Source organism: Strigops habroptila, chromosome 1 (assembly GCF_004027225.2).
Source record: "Strigops habroptila isolate Jane chromosome 1, bStrHab1.2.pri, whole genome shotgun sequence".
In the NCBI taxonomy this organism is placed as follows: domain Eukaryota; kingdom Metazoa; phylum Chordata; class Aves; order Psittaciformes; family Psittacidae; genus Strigops; species Strigops habroptila.
Genome location: NC_044277.2, coordinates 55,868,146 through 55,882,794, shown reverse-complemented (window position 1 = coordinate 55,882,794; position 14,649 = coordinate 55,868,146). Strand labels below are relative to the sequence as shown.

At 35.1% G+C, this 14,649-nt stretch overlaps 1 protein-coding gene across 1 annotated transcript in view; it reads left to right on the top strand.

Annotated features, from left to right (window-relative positions):
* CDH19 (cadherin 19) overlaps positions 1 to 14,649 on the top strand; it is a 64,808-nt gene that overhangs the window by 25,664 nt on the left and 24,495 nt on the right. The window contains exons 2-6 of the mRNA XM_030483901.1: positions 2,302 to 2,528; positions 5,620 to 5,914; positions 12,337 to 12,456; positions 13,074 to 13,238; positions 14,051 to 14,235. Coding sequence (XP_030339761.1) covers positions 2,331 to 2,528; positions 5,620 to 5,914; positions 12,337 to 12,456; positions 13,074 to 13,238; positions 14,051 to 14,235 — 963 coding nt within the window. The 5' untranslated portion in view covers positions 2,302 to 2,330. The remainder of the gene's footprint in view (positions 1 to 2,301; positions 2,529 to 5,619; positions 5,915 to 12,336; positions 12,457 to 13,073; positions 13,239 to 14,050; positions 14,236 to 14,649) is intronic.

Here is a 14,649-nt window from a genome sequence, read left to right as displayed (position 1 = left end):
ATAAGAAATTAGTTTCTGGATGTTTTACGAGAGTTACTTCTGCAAATGAGTTACAGTTTGTGGAACAGAAAGAAGATGATTGTTTCACAAGAAAGCAGTTGGTTTCATAAAGAATGGCAACATGTGCTGGCTAGAGGCAGGAGGCAGTGTCTTAACACCAAATGAGTAGGAAGACATTGGAAGCAAATACTTTTTAAAAAGTCCTGAAAATAAAGGCAAGTTCAATATGCCTGATAAAACAGAGAAGAGAAAAACAGAAACACTTATAACTCTCAATTCTTGTGCATAGCTTTATGTTTTTTTACAATAACCTGTATTTCAAAGTTTCAGTCTTTTTATACACATAACAGTGTGCAACATGTCAAAATCTAAACGTGTTTATTCCCCCCCCCACACACTAGTTGCACCCTGTGTTGACGTGTATACAGTGTCTGTGAGATGAGTTTGATAATGAGTGTCTGTTTGGCATTCGCTCTGCATGAAATACTGACCCACGAGCCTGGAACAGTTTGTTGATCAAAGTGGGCAGTGTGAGAGCAAGTGGCCAAAACACCAGCTAATGGTAGCCAGAAACATTTGCTATGGCCCAGAGTGAACACCTCTCTCTTCATTTAAATAGTGATTGAAATCAATTTCTTTACAATTCCTCAGAAAAGTCTCTTTGACTATACAGTTTTCGTTGTTTCAGTTGTCTGTCCTTTGGTATGTACTGCAATAAAATGAATGTTCGTTCTCAAGATTAGTTTCTGTGCTGAGTGTTAAATGCACCTGTTGTACAGGGAGACTCTCCAAGGCCTATAGGCCTTTTAAACCTCACTCAAGCTTTATTTGAGAGCCAAGTTGAGCTTTGTTGGTCTTTTCTGGAAGCTTTAGGAAAATTTGCATTTTTCCACAGAATATTGAAACAAGAGAGTACCCAAGTCATATTCACTCAATCCAAGTCTTATCTTGCACTGTTACAGCTTTACAGTTAAAAACCAGAAAATGTTAAGAAATTGGAACATGCACTTTGCTACCTACAATACTATGTGCCTTACTATTAGAACTCCTTCATCTTTTTCTTGGTAAATATACATATGCAGATTACATTTTAACAGAATAATGTTCAACATCGTGTAAAATTGATGGAAGGAAAGAAACTGTTGTCTATATGGCCTGTCTGTGATTTTAAATGATTATGACATTTCTCTTTGAATAAGAATTGGTCTTTAGAACACTATTATTTAAACAATAATCTTAACATACACAAATTTATACTTTATCCTGTACAGGTAAAAGGTTTATGAATTTTTCAGGACTAAAGTAAATGCAGCCGAATATTTTTTACAGTATGTTGTACAAACAGACTGGCATGTGATAAATTCATAAACCAGGCTGCTCTTGAATAGGAAAAGTTATTCTTCAAGGCTAAAGCCGTGAAGAGAATGGCTAATGCCATTGTCAAGTAAGGTTTAAGAACTGTGTGTGGTAAAGATTTTCAAAATTTTCCTTTTTACCGCAGAAGATGGCTATTCTTATCTGAGAACTGCATTTGATTTAAAATTCAGAGTCTCATTCATTGTACCAGAAATCACTGAAAAGTCAATAATAACATGTAGTTTGTGCAAAGCCTTCATTTTCTGAAAGAAACTAGCTGCAAAAACCTACAGCTTTCAAGATGCGTTTGCCTTTTGCCTGTTTAATTGAAAACAAGAATGTCAGAGGTGGTAAAATCAGTTATGAAAATTTCTGTTGGTCAGGAGGAGAAAGTTGTACATTTTTGCTGCTTCTTGTGGTACTCTACAACCTTTGGCATTTTTGAAGGCATTTTTCTGAGTTGTGAAAGAAGTAAAGAAGAGGTTAAAAAATTATCTGCACTGTTCTGTTTCAGCTGTCAGTCATCAGAGCCACTAAGGCTAGATGTTCGCCCTTCAGGCAGTTCTGTGACTGCAGCTCAAAATGAACCCTGCCTAAGCAGAAACATACAATTATTCCAATCAAATTATTTCTAGGCTACACAATACAATTACCCAGCTTAATTTGGAAGATGAATTAATTGAAGTATGGTTTTCCCTTTTTGCATATCCTTGTGTGGGATATTCGTAACAGACAGTTGAAACACTTGATTTTCATGCCAGAGTCTCTAAGAGAATCTCTATTTTAATCAGAAACAGACTTTGTTTCAGCTCCTTTGTTGCAGGGAGAGGAGGAGGTTTTCACACTGCAAGTAAACTCTTACATTTGCACAGAATCAATATGTAAAAGTGGAAAGAGAAGTGATGCTTTGTCAAGATTTTTTTCTTTTCTTCTCCTCTTCTACAGATGAAGATTGATTGAAAGAAGAGTTCAGCATGAATTTCTCTGAATTGCTCTCTCTCACACTGTTGCTGGTTCAACTTTGGCCTTGCTCCCCAAGGAAGCAGAACCGCTTGGCTCAAAACACATATCAGTCTTTCACAGCAGTTCGAAGAGTGAAACGTGGCTGGGTATGGGAGCCACTTTTTGCGACTGAGGAACAGACTTCAGTGGTGCCTGTGTATGTTGGACAGGTATGATAACTAATGATTCAAGGACCGTACAAGGTTAGATTTAATGTGCTGATTAGCAGCTTGCTACCTTGACTTGGAAGACCAAACATCTCCAGCAACCTGCAATATAAAGAAAGGCAAAAATTGAAGCCTGGGGAGCTGTAATTAGGCAGCACATCTCTCCTTTACTGTAACCTGGCTTGGGGTCAGGAACCTCCAAGAGCTTGAGGTTGTGGCAGTACCAAGGACCTTCCTTCATCTAGGTCTGCTGTCGAGGAAACTCCACATTCACTCTGTTGCTATCTCCGTACACAGCAGATGAAGGTATCAAGATGAAAACTTATTTTCTGTTTTCTGAGTGAAGGTTAAGGACTTACTTATCAACATCTGGCAATTTCCTTGTGCTATTTTTGGCACTGCATCAAAGCAGCCATACTGAGTGAAGTGTAGTTTACAAACAGTATTTAGCATGATTTTCCATTACACTAAGTAGCAGCTGATTTACCCCTCATTAATTTTTAATGAAGCAGATTAATACTAAATCCTTTTACCACTGAGAAACTACAGGAATCTGCATGGTTCATTAGACTAATGTAGGTTGAGCACAAGGAGCAATTATTTTTCACCCTCCTTTAAAAGTGTGCTTTAAGATAATTGTTTTAATTGTCTTAAGATAGGCTTTATCTACCACTTTCTTGACCCTCTGATGGTGATTATTGTTATTTTTTTTTCCTGTATGCTAGAAGTAATTGTAATCTTGAGATCTAGTTTTCTTTAAGGCAATTTCTAGATGAATGAACCAAAATAAGCTTAACTGCTAATTAACTAGCACTAAAATTTAATTGGGCCCAAAGGGTGAAGTGCTCAAATTTCATTAATTACTTTTTCACAGCTCCTTTGAAGTAACTACTATAGAAGTACTATGTCTCACTTCTGAAAGAAAGTGTAGACATACTAATTTTTTTAATTATTATTACTTTTCACATAGCTTGAAAACAGTTTCTTGCAAGGAAACTTCATACATGTCCTATATTTTCATACAGCTTTAGAAAAATTTCATAATCTCTCATTTCATCTCAGGTAAACTGTAGAGAATTTTTATAGAAGGTTATAGTTAATTTATTGCAGTCTAAGCACTGTCTAATCAGACATATGTACTTGTGCCTTTTTTATTGAGTAGACTATGCTTTGCTTTCAGTAAATGAAATTATAGTCTATAATCAATACACAAATTTTTAATAAATAAGGCCCTAAAAGAGACTGCATCAATGAAAACGAAAAGGTAGACAGTCTATTTTAAAGTCACTATTCCCACTTCTCGTTTACAGCAAAAAGAGCATAAATTCTTTTCTGTCTAGGTTAATAAAACAGGTAAACTGAGGACCTTAACTATGCTTTCTCAGCAAATATCATCAGTAAAAGACCTCTTATTTAACATGGTCAGGGTCATGAAAATATTTTTGGGACAAATGATGCTGCGTGAAGTGGCTCAACACAATATGTCTAAAAAGGCAGTGCGAGGCACACTTCTATTCTCTAAGGGTTTGGTGCACTCTGTGATCACATCTGAACCTCACCTTGGGTTAAAGATCTAGAAAAACACCACCTTTCCCATGCCCTGGGGTTCATGACGAAACCAAGATTACAGATCAAAAAAAATCTGCCCCCTAGCCAGATACCAAATTTGTATGGTGTTAAAATTAATTTGGCCAGACCACTCCTAAAGGGCCAAACCTGCCTCATGTTTTGCATAAAACTACTTAATTTCAAAACATTTGACTTTAAGTTGTTCATATTTTAAATAGTTCTAAATTCCCTAGCCCTCTCTTTTGTACTGGCAAGAATTAACTCTGTATAATTTAGCACTTAAATACTCTGGCAGAAATCAGAGCAGGAACTCAAAACTGTTCCTCATATTTCAGAGCAGTGTCCCAGTCACATTCTGAATAAACTGTCCATTTGATGCATGCAGACAATAATGTACTACGAAAATATTCAAAAGGCATGGACATTGTTCCAAAGAAAAGTTCAAATGATTTTTGCAACTTCAGAAGTTATTATAAAATATGTGCCCTTTACACCCTATAGTTACTCTCCCATTCTGTGACCTCATATCCTACACTGAGCTTTAGGGTTAATAAGCATGAAACAAAATGGTGAGGATATTGAAGTCGACAGGTACACATATTATTTGTATTTAAAACCTGTTTCTTTGTAGGAAAAGTAGGTTGAATAAAATTTTTTTTTTCCTCATTGGATTTTTCAGTGATTATCCAGGCTCTTAGGGATTTGATATCTTTTGTTCTAAATCCAAAATAAATAAAGAAAAAATTAGAGAATTAATAATATGATAGAGATTGCTTTTCCCATAAAAATGAACTTTGGATGTTTGACATGTTGAGAAATTAAGTTATTACTATTTAAAAGTAGTTACATATTGTTAACATGAACAGAACTGGTTTGTTGTCATGAACAAATGAAGCTGGACCACAGTGGTCTCCAGGGCTCAGCTTCATCAGGTGAATCATCATCATAAAGTTCATCTTAGCAAGACAACAGAGGATGCAGATATTCCTGGAAAGAAATGGAAAATGTCTATCAATTTATTTCAAAATAAATAATACAGGCTTATACCACATAATGGCACTTCATCTCTTTAATATTTCAACAGAAATAGAGCTGTCTTTCATATTTACACTTAGTATTGCTGAGTACAAAAAAAATAAATAAAACTTACAGAGTACACTTGTCATTTGTAATAATAAAAAATTTAGATAATGTTTAATGACCTTCACATTGTTTTCAGCAGAAGTTTATGAGAGCTGATAAAGAAATGAAGTAGGTACTTACATTCATTCCCTTTGCTTCAAAGTGGCTGAAGCATCTTTTTTCAGGTTTACCATGAATTTATATGTCTGTTATATGGATACTTTAAAACTGAGCCATGACTGGATGAAAATGTGACAGTACCCTCTTTTAAATATTAGTATCCAAGAAGGCTTACTAATGACAGCATTCACTGTAGAATGAAATAAAACAGAACCTAGAATGCAAATTCCAAAACTTTATTCCTCCCAAAATGTGGCTTACTTTTTCTGTTTTGTACTTGCAGCTGCAATCAAATTTAGACAAGCAAGATGGCAACCTAAAATACACTTTGACTGGGGAGGGAGCTGGAAGCATTTTTATCATTGATGAAAATAATGGCAAAATTTATGTGACACAAAAGCTGGATCGAGAAAAGAAACCCTTCTACACTCTAAGAGCACAAGCAATTAACAGGAGCACTCAACTTCCTGTTGAACCTGAGTCAGAATTTATTATCAAGGTTCGAGATGTCAATGATCATGAACCACAATTCTTGGATGGACCTTACGTGGCCACTGTTCCAGAGATGTCACCTGAAGGTACTGCATGCTGTGAACCAAACTCTTTGTTTCCTGATTTTTTTCTGATAGTTATGTTGATATAAAATCTTAATAGCATATTTTATAGACTGCTTTTCAGTGAGAAGGAAACAAATTATTGTACAAGCTTGGAAATTTGCAGAGGTATATGTTTAAACTGAATGTTGTGCACTCTATTTAATATCCTTGCTTTTAAATATTTAGGTATCTACATGTATTCAAGTCCTTTTAAAGAATCTGGATACATGCTTGGATTGACTATAGAGTTATTTTTCTCCTCAGTGATTCAGCCTTGAAATGAGCACTCATTTAAGAATATAACATTACCATTTGAAATAAGTAGAGTACTATAGCCAGTTGATCCTCTAGAGGAGATGTGGGACTGACCGATTTCACTACTTTTTTATTCAGTATAGCACCCTAGACTCCAGAAAAAGATTCAGTGTATGATTATTGTTGCAACCTGTCAGCTCTTCAGGCTTCTAACAATCTGAAAGAAAAGTAGTATGCACGTAAACTCTTAAGGTCTCTGACTTGATCTGACTCTTTTAAGGATATAAATATAAGCTTGGTAGAACTGAAAAGTACTGAAAAGCATTGTTCAGTCTACTCTGATTCTGCTTAATAATTAAATAATGTGTCTTTATTACACCCTGTGTAGTATAAATCATATTGTTCTGTAGTTGAAAAAGAATCACATTCACATTACAGGCACTCACGATTTACACACACACACACACAAAGATAGGGATAGTTTCTTTCTTATAAGTAATGGGTTCAGAACAGGAATGGTATGAAGATGATGTGGGGCTGATGTCATGACCATCCTTACACTGTGTATGATGCCTACCTATTTACACTGCCAAGCCTCTTTCCCATCAGTCAGCTTCTCTTCTGCTTTCCTAAGCACATGAATTATAATTTTCTTGTCAAGAGGAATAACTTAATTCTAACCCTTCTTCTTTCCCACCTCCACACAATCAAACAGACCTGCACTAGGACCTGCCATGTATCTGGAAATTTAATGCAATAAATATGAAGCAAAATCAACATCTAAAAAAAATAGATGTATATATGCATATATGTGTACATTCACATATGCATACATAAAGTCTATAGCATACATATAAATCTTTAAAGAAAGCCAAAGTGTGAATGCAGCTGACATAAGAAAGTGTGTTACAGATACTGCTATCTTCAAATAAATTTCTTAATCAAAGAAATTTATCTTTGATTAAGATAAATTTAAAATTATCTTAAAAAATCAAGAGAAAACTGGATTCTTTAAGTCTTACAGAAACTATCCCAGTAATGCTTTAAATTTGTACCCCTATTTCTTTGGGTTATTTCTTTTACAAATTATATTGAAAAAAATTTAAATATTGTGCTACTTAAAACTCTATGAATTAATGAGGTCATTACTGTAACAGCACCAGTGATCATAAAAGGTAATAAAAACTATGTTTCATTCAGCATTACCCATTCAACTTTTAGGGCAGATTCAGTGAATCTTTCACAGGGACCTGTAAACTTAATCTTCTTCTGCCAGAATGGACAGGACTTGCAGGAAAAGGATATTCATGCTTGGGGTTTAATCAAAAGTTGGGTTAGTATCCTAATTTCTGCCAGGAAGCAGTAGCTCACCATCACTACCAGCTATAAAAGATATCCATTTAATCAATTTATTCCTTAGTTATACCGCTTATACTGCCTTCTACGAGGGAAATCACTTTTGGGTTTATGATTACCATTTTCTATGCCTTTTTCTTCCATGCAGACAGACTTATTTGTCTACAGACTTCTGCATCTGAGGTTTTGGTCAAATTACTTTTTCTTAACATAATCAGTTGGTTCTTCAGAGGGTACCTCTAGCCTTTGCATCTTGCTCATTCATGCAGGTTTGGAGATGAGAAAATAGGTGCCTTATCAAGGACTTTTGCGTTTGTTTTTTTTTTTTTTAATGTGCTCACAGTAATAATGGGCATAGTTCATTGTCTAGAATTAACTGGGTATTTTTATCTGGTATTACACAGATTTGGGACTTTGACAATGCCCTTTTTCCTTTTTTTTTTTTTTTTTTTTTTTAAAACATTGTTTATGAAGCACTTGGTCTCTTATAAAAATGGTTTTAAAATAGCTGATAATGTAATATAACTTCATTTAAACTCACACAGTTCTGTAACCACCCACAGAAGTATATAAAAATTGACTTACGTATTCCTTCTATTTTATCTTTCTGTCTTAATGATGAGCTCCTATCTTGATGGGCATATTGAAAAAAAATTAAAAAACTCAGAAGTAACACTACATTGCATTGGTCAGTATAGGTGAAAAATAAAATAAGATTCCTGTGTGCTTCCTCTCTCAGACACAGACTACCTGAAATAGGAAACTCTCAGATTTGCAATCATCCAGTGTATGGTATGTGAATCTAAGTCAGTCCTATTGATCTTGATATATTTTCTACACTGCTTCTTCTATGTTTTACCTCTCCAGCACTAATACTATAGCTATTTCAGAGATTGTTCTTTTATGTACTTTTCCATGGAATGCTACTACATTACTGGTGTACTACTGTGTATATCTGGCATATAGAATGTAAGTGGAGTGATGTATAACAGTTTATAACTTAATAGTGGTCAGCTCCAGTGCATGAAACAGCTGAACCACATATCAAGAGGACTTCTCTGGGCTCACTTACCCTGATTTTCAGAGGATAGGGGCCACATTTCTGAGGTGAAACCTATTTCAGTGTGCATCCTAAAGCATTAATCCTTACAAGGAAATTTCTAAGCTCCAGTAGGCAGAAACAGTAACCAACTAAAATTTGCAGCATTGGTACCATAATGGCATCAATATCAGTGCTTTTCTCCCAGTAAAATAGAACATCAATTTGCATAACAAGGGATGTAGACTGGAATTAGTCTAAACGATACAGTACAATAGACTTGCACTTTGCTCCTTTTCAGAGGTCTCTAGCAGTTCAACTCACTGATGCTAGATCTGGAATCTCCTAGTGATTTCCTCACAGAAAGCATGCTCAGGAAGTGTGATCAATACTTGAGAAAGCAGTTCACTGTTAGTTAACATTTTGTCTGAAGCTAAGAAAGCAAGGAGAGAATTATTCACAGCTGGCCACTTGTCTCAGAGAACCACAGAAAACCAGAAAATAGATGCAGATAAATTTGCCTAAATTTAGGCAGAAATATCAATATAAACACACTAATAGGCCAACAGACTAGAATACATTTTACTTCTTTCTTGTCTCTCTTTTATGCTCAGTACTAAATTTTGTTAAGACTTTATATGCAAGTGGCACAGTAAATGAAAAGTGTGTCAGCAAATGAACTCTTCTGATAACACAGGACTGTGCTCTTCCCTCAGGCATTTGGTACAATTCTACATTAAGTATCTTTGATATACCTGTTAAACTTGGACTAATGCGGTATATCTGACAAAATGGTTAAGAGTCACATGCAATAATACATCAGTATTTAATGTTTTTATAGTTTTAAAGCTCCAGTTAGAAAAAATAGTAACAATTTGCCATATGAGGGTCCTATAGTCTACCTAATGGGCTGCAATATATAAATGGCACTACTATGTTTTGCCTAAGAAGGGTAAAACCCTTCAGAAATAAGGTTTCAGAAATACAAAGAAAAACCTTATACAACAATCAGCAAAACATAGTTTGCCTTAAATAAAGATAATAAAAAGCAAAAAATGTGTAAGCATGTTTACTATCCAGTTTAAGACATTACTTCTAAAAAACACACATATTGGGGCTAAACTTTACATCAACATCACAGATGCCCATATTCAAAAATGTACGTTTGAAAGCCCACACACACATTCAGTTAATTTGCCTCTGTCACGATGTCCATTTTCACATACATGTTGTTAAACTCTATCATAGTTCAATTGTCAACTATATCATGTCATGCCTGCAATGTAAGGAGTTGGATTTTTTGGGTTTTTTGGTTTTGTTTGTTTGTTTGTTTGTTTGTGGAGTAATTCTGTGTTAACTGATTGTTTTAAAGACATTATTTGTATCTGATCAATTATTCTTCTCCCAACCATGGAGTTACATTTTGGAGTTTCTGACTACATAACATTAACACTGTAATTTCTATCAATAAAGTACAAATGTGTAGGTAAATATGATTCCGTTCAGCAAATGGCTTGCATTTTTTCGCAGATTAACTATATAAAGAAAAACAGGCTTCATGGCAGTGAAAAACTAAAAAATAAAAACATGTTCTAAAAAAAGGAAAACATTTTTCTACTGCTAATCACATAGTCCGTATTTAATCTAGAGGCTCATATAGTGATCATGAAATCTTTGACATAAAAAAATATGTGGGAAAGCAATGCCCTCTCTTTACATAGTCTACAGTCACTTCAGTTTAGAAATAATCTTTGTCCTGAGAGCACAGGATATCTGCTATTGCTTTCCTCCAGGTCATCTTCCCCTTTAGCAGGTGCCCCTTGCCTGCTCACCTTTGCATTATATCCCTCAGCTGCACCTCACTGAGCCCAAATGGGCAAATTCCGTGCTTCTGCCTTCTGCTATACTCTGGAAGAGTCAACAGGCAAGCAGAAAAGTAGTCTGGGGTTTAGAGAAGTAGCAAAAGATGGTTTAGATTAACATTTCTTTCTAATAGTTAGAAATCATGCAGAATATGTATTTACCTTTAAATGAGTGAGATGCACAAAAGCTGTAATGATAACTTTGCAGTCCTATATATGTTGGATTTTATTCCTGATTTATTAAATAAGGTGCTGTAAACAAGTCAATTTCTAAACATAGTTTTGGACACTTGGGTTTCTTTAGTAAAAAATGGCATTTACAACAGACTGTACCTATTGTATTATTCATGGTTCCCTTCCTTACTAGCACTCCATTATTTTCTTTTTTCAAAGCAATTGCATTCAAGTAATATTAAATTGTCTTACAGGATGAATTTCCTGTATTAGAACAATTTCCATAGACCATAGCTGACACAAAATTAACAGTTTTGCAGCTGAAGATTTCCTTTACCCTTCAGTCTTATTAAAGAATACTGTTGTTTCTGAATCATAGATGTGCCCTAATTAAATATTAATCTGTCATTTTAAATTTTACATTTCCCCAAAGGAATAAGAAGCTGTATATATATGTATACATCTACACGCATACTTGATACATACCTATATGTCAGAAGTTTGGTATTGTAGGTATGTTTTGAAAGACATTTAACTCCAAAAGTTAGTGACGATAATGTTTTCATCTACCTCTATTCTGAGGGAAGATAATATGCATTATGGAATTACTTGAAGTGCTGTTGAATAAATTGAGAGAAAATGCAAGAGATATTTTTTTAAATAGTCAAAATATTTCATTCAGCATATCCTTATATGAGAAAGCCTTCTTAATTTCTATTTAAAAATAAAACTATTGAACTGCTAGAAAATTCAGAAATAAATATATTTATTTGTTTTATTGGAGATAAGTATCAACCTTGAGTTTGTCATAAAAAAAGTGTTCCTGATCTAACTCTTTGCACTCCATAGTTTCTTCCTTTCTCCTTCAAAGATTCTTCAAATCTTCAGCTATACTGGTAAGCAAGTGCAACCATATGAACATATGCCAGAAAGTTTTATCAAGTAGCCTGACTACCTGCTGTTACTTACAAGAAGTGATATTTGTATCCTTATGCAGAACCCAGGTGAGGAAAAAAAGGCAAAAATAATGATTACCTTACAAAATGATGTTATCATAAATATTTTCTTTTAAAGGACAGTCTTCACTGATGGTGCCATGAGATTGCTGTCAGTCTTGTATTTAGGATAAATATAACCAGCTTCCAGCCAGAGATGGAATCAAGCTCTGCAGATTGATTCTGCTGTGGTTTTGCACTACGGATTCTGCTGTCACTTTTGTGCTGGGAGAGGCTCATGAAAGACTCAAGTATAAAAAGTATTGTCAGAGCCTTTTTACACTTATTGGCTGCTTTGCTTGCTAACAATTAATTTCTTTACCACCAGTGGGCCTACTGGTGACAAAGTGGTTGTGTTTTCTTATTCCCATGGGAAACTTCCATAAAGTACTCTGAAGAATATACAAGTTGAAGAGAATCAACATTCTGTACTCCGTTCACATATCAGAAGACATGCAGTCTTTTAAGCAACATAGAGTGCTGAAAAATCATAGGCTGTTTATTTTTATTTTAATTGAAAATTTGAATGCAACAAGAATAATTGCTGAGGAACTATTTTCCCTTTTTAATGATAAATTTTAGAAGGTGTCATTTGTTCTTGTAAATTTTCAGGACTGTTCAGTAATATAACTGGTATATTAAAAGTTCTTTTTTTAAAAGATCTTATATTTTGTAATTTAAACAAGAAGAAAATAAGCATAATCTATTTTATTTTTCCTTAAGGTACTTCAGTTATACAGGTAACCGCTACAGACGGTGATGATCCTTCTTATGGGAATAGTGCCCGTCTACTTTACAGTCTCATTCAGGGACAGCCTTATTTCTCTGTGGAGCCAAAGACAGGTACTACAAATAATCTTGCAACTTGAAAACATTAATAAAATAACATAAAATGGATGCAAAATGTCTTCATTTCAGCACAAACATCAACTGATACCACCTTACATTTATACATCCTTGCATAGGTCATAGACCTAAAATGCAATCCATTCTTTCTCTAAAATTCCTTCTGTCTGAAGAACTAACAATTTATTTAGAAAATTATCTTGCTAAAGAAATGAATTGGATTCTGAGTACCTCATCCAGCAAATGGACCTAGGAAAAATTCTGGGTTAACAGCTCTAGGGCTCGTTATGTGACATTCCTATCTCTTGTGCTAGAGAAACCACAGACATGTGACATCCCTCCAAAAATCCTGACTTCTGGTGAAGAAAGATGATTATATATGATGGAGGAGATATATGTTGTGTTTTACTCCCCACATCTCAAAGTATGCAGAATGTGTCTGTCATACAGCATAGATGTTACCATGAATACTAATTCCCAATATTAGGACAGTGTACTGTGCATGTAAATTAATAACTACCTCAAATGATGCATTTTATACCCATAATGTATGGTCAGATATTAGGAAAAAATGGGACTATTATATGTTGTTATATTATACTTTTCGGTTTTAGGAGTCATCAGAATGGCTTCCCAAATGGATAGAGAAACAAAAGATCAGTATTTGGTCATCATCCAAGCCAAAGATATGGTTGGGCAAGCAGGGGCATTTTCAGCAACGGCCACTGTCACCATCAACCTCTCTGACATCAACGACAATCCACCTAAATTTCAACAGCGTGAGTATAGACTACTTAAAATAGTTGAAGTCTTGAGGAAATTTAGATGTACTGTAACTGTTAAGTTCATTGGAAAGTCTGTGTTTTGACTTCAGTATATAGATTCAAATAAAAATAGAATGAATTCCATACAAAGCTCAAAAATGAAAAGAAAACCTACCATTACAAAAGACCTCAGGCCTGCTGTATTTATCACTAGGCTTTGGAGATACATGACTTACTAAACTGCTTTCCACACAGTTTGCTCTATCTAAGACTAAAAATCTGGGCTACAGGATATTTAGTACCATTTAAACTCACTTTCTTTCTTTTTCTCCTTTTTTCATTCTTTGCCAACAGATATTGTAAACTTTTTGGCAAAAGAGGTGACCTTCTCTGTCCAGGGAGTTTCTAGCAGGCATGGGAGCTGCTAGCTGCGCTGTCAGGAAGAACTAGTGAAATGCAGTAGGGAAGTGCTGCCCTTCACTCTTTTTTCACCCTGTTGGTTCATAGAATCATAGAATAGAATCACAGCTTTCCAACCTTTGGGTTGGAAATGACCTTTAAAGGTCATGTATTCCAACATGTCTGCAGTGAACAGGGACATCTTCAACCACACCAGGTTGCTCACAGCCTTGTCCAGACTGACCTTTAATGTTTCTAGGGATGGGGCATCTACTACCTCTGTGGGCCATCCGTTCCAATGTTTCACCATCCTTATTGTAAAATATGTCTTGACTTTCCCCAAATTTCTGAGATCCTTAGGCCATCATAGCTACAGCAGCTATTAACCATGGCAGTTCACTAAACTGTGCTGGTATTTATTTCTTTAGGACTCTATTATATGGGTGTCTCTGAAGAGGCTCCTGTGGGCACTACTGTAGGCAAAGTCTTTGCAGAAGACAGTGACATAGGGGAGAATGCAGCCATGAACTATTCCATTGAAGGAGATAGTTCAGATGTATTTGACATCATCACTAACAAGGAGACTCAAGAAGGAATTATCTTACTGAAAAAGGTAAGATCTCAGAAACCTTCTAAAAAAATCTCTGAATAGTGGAATGACCCTCCTCAAGCAATCTGGAATCTTTTTGAAAGCAATCTTTTGAAGCAATCTTTTTGAAACAGGCCTATTGCTTTGCATACTACTATTTGTTTCTTCAACCTTTGTGATTTGATTAAGATATTGGGGGAATAAAAAGAAACATGCTTTTCTTTCTGTTTTCATTTTTTGACTCATTCCTATTACTGCTGCATACAGCAGTGGTAGTCGAAGTATCTTAATGTCATTCCTAGCTGTGCAACAGTATATTCCCATTGTGAGAAAATGTTCTTCTGTGCACCATCTGTAAAATCTTTATCAATAAATCGCACACAATATTTCCTCACTTTGAACACCTTTTGTTAAACTCACCTGAAGCTGGAATGGATT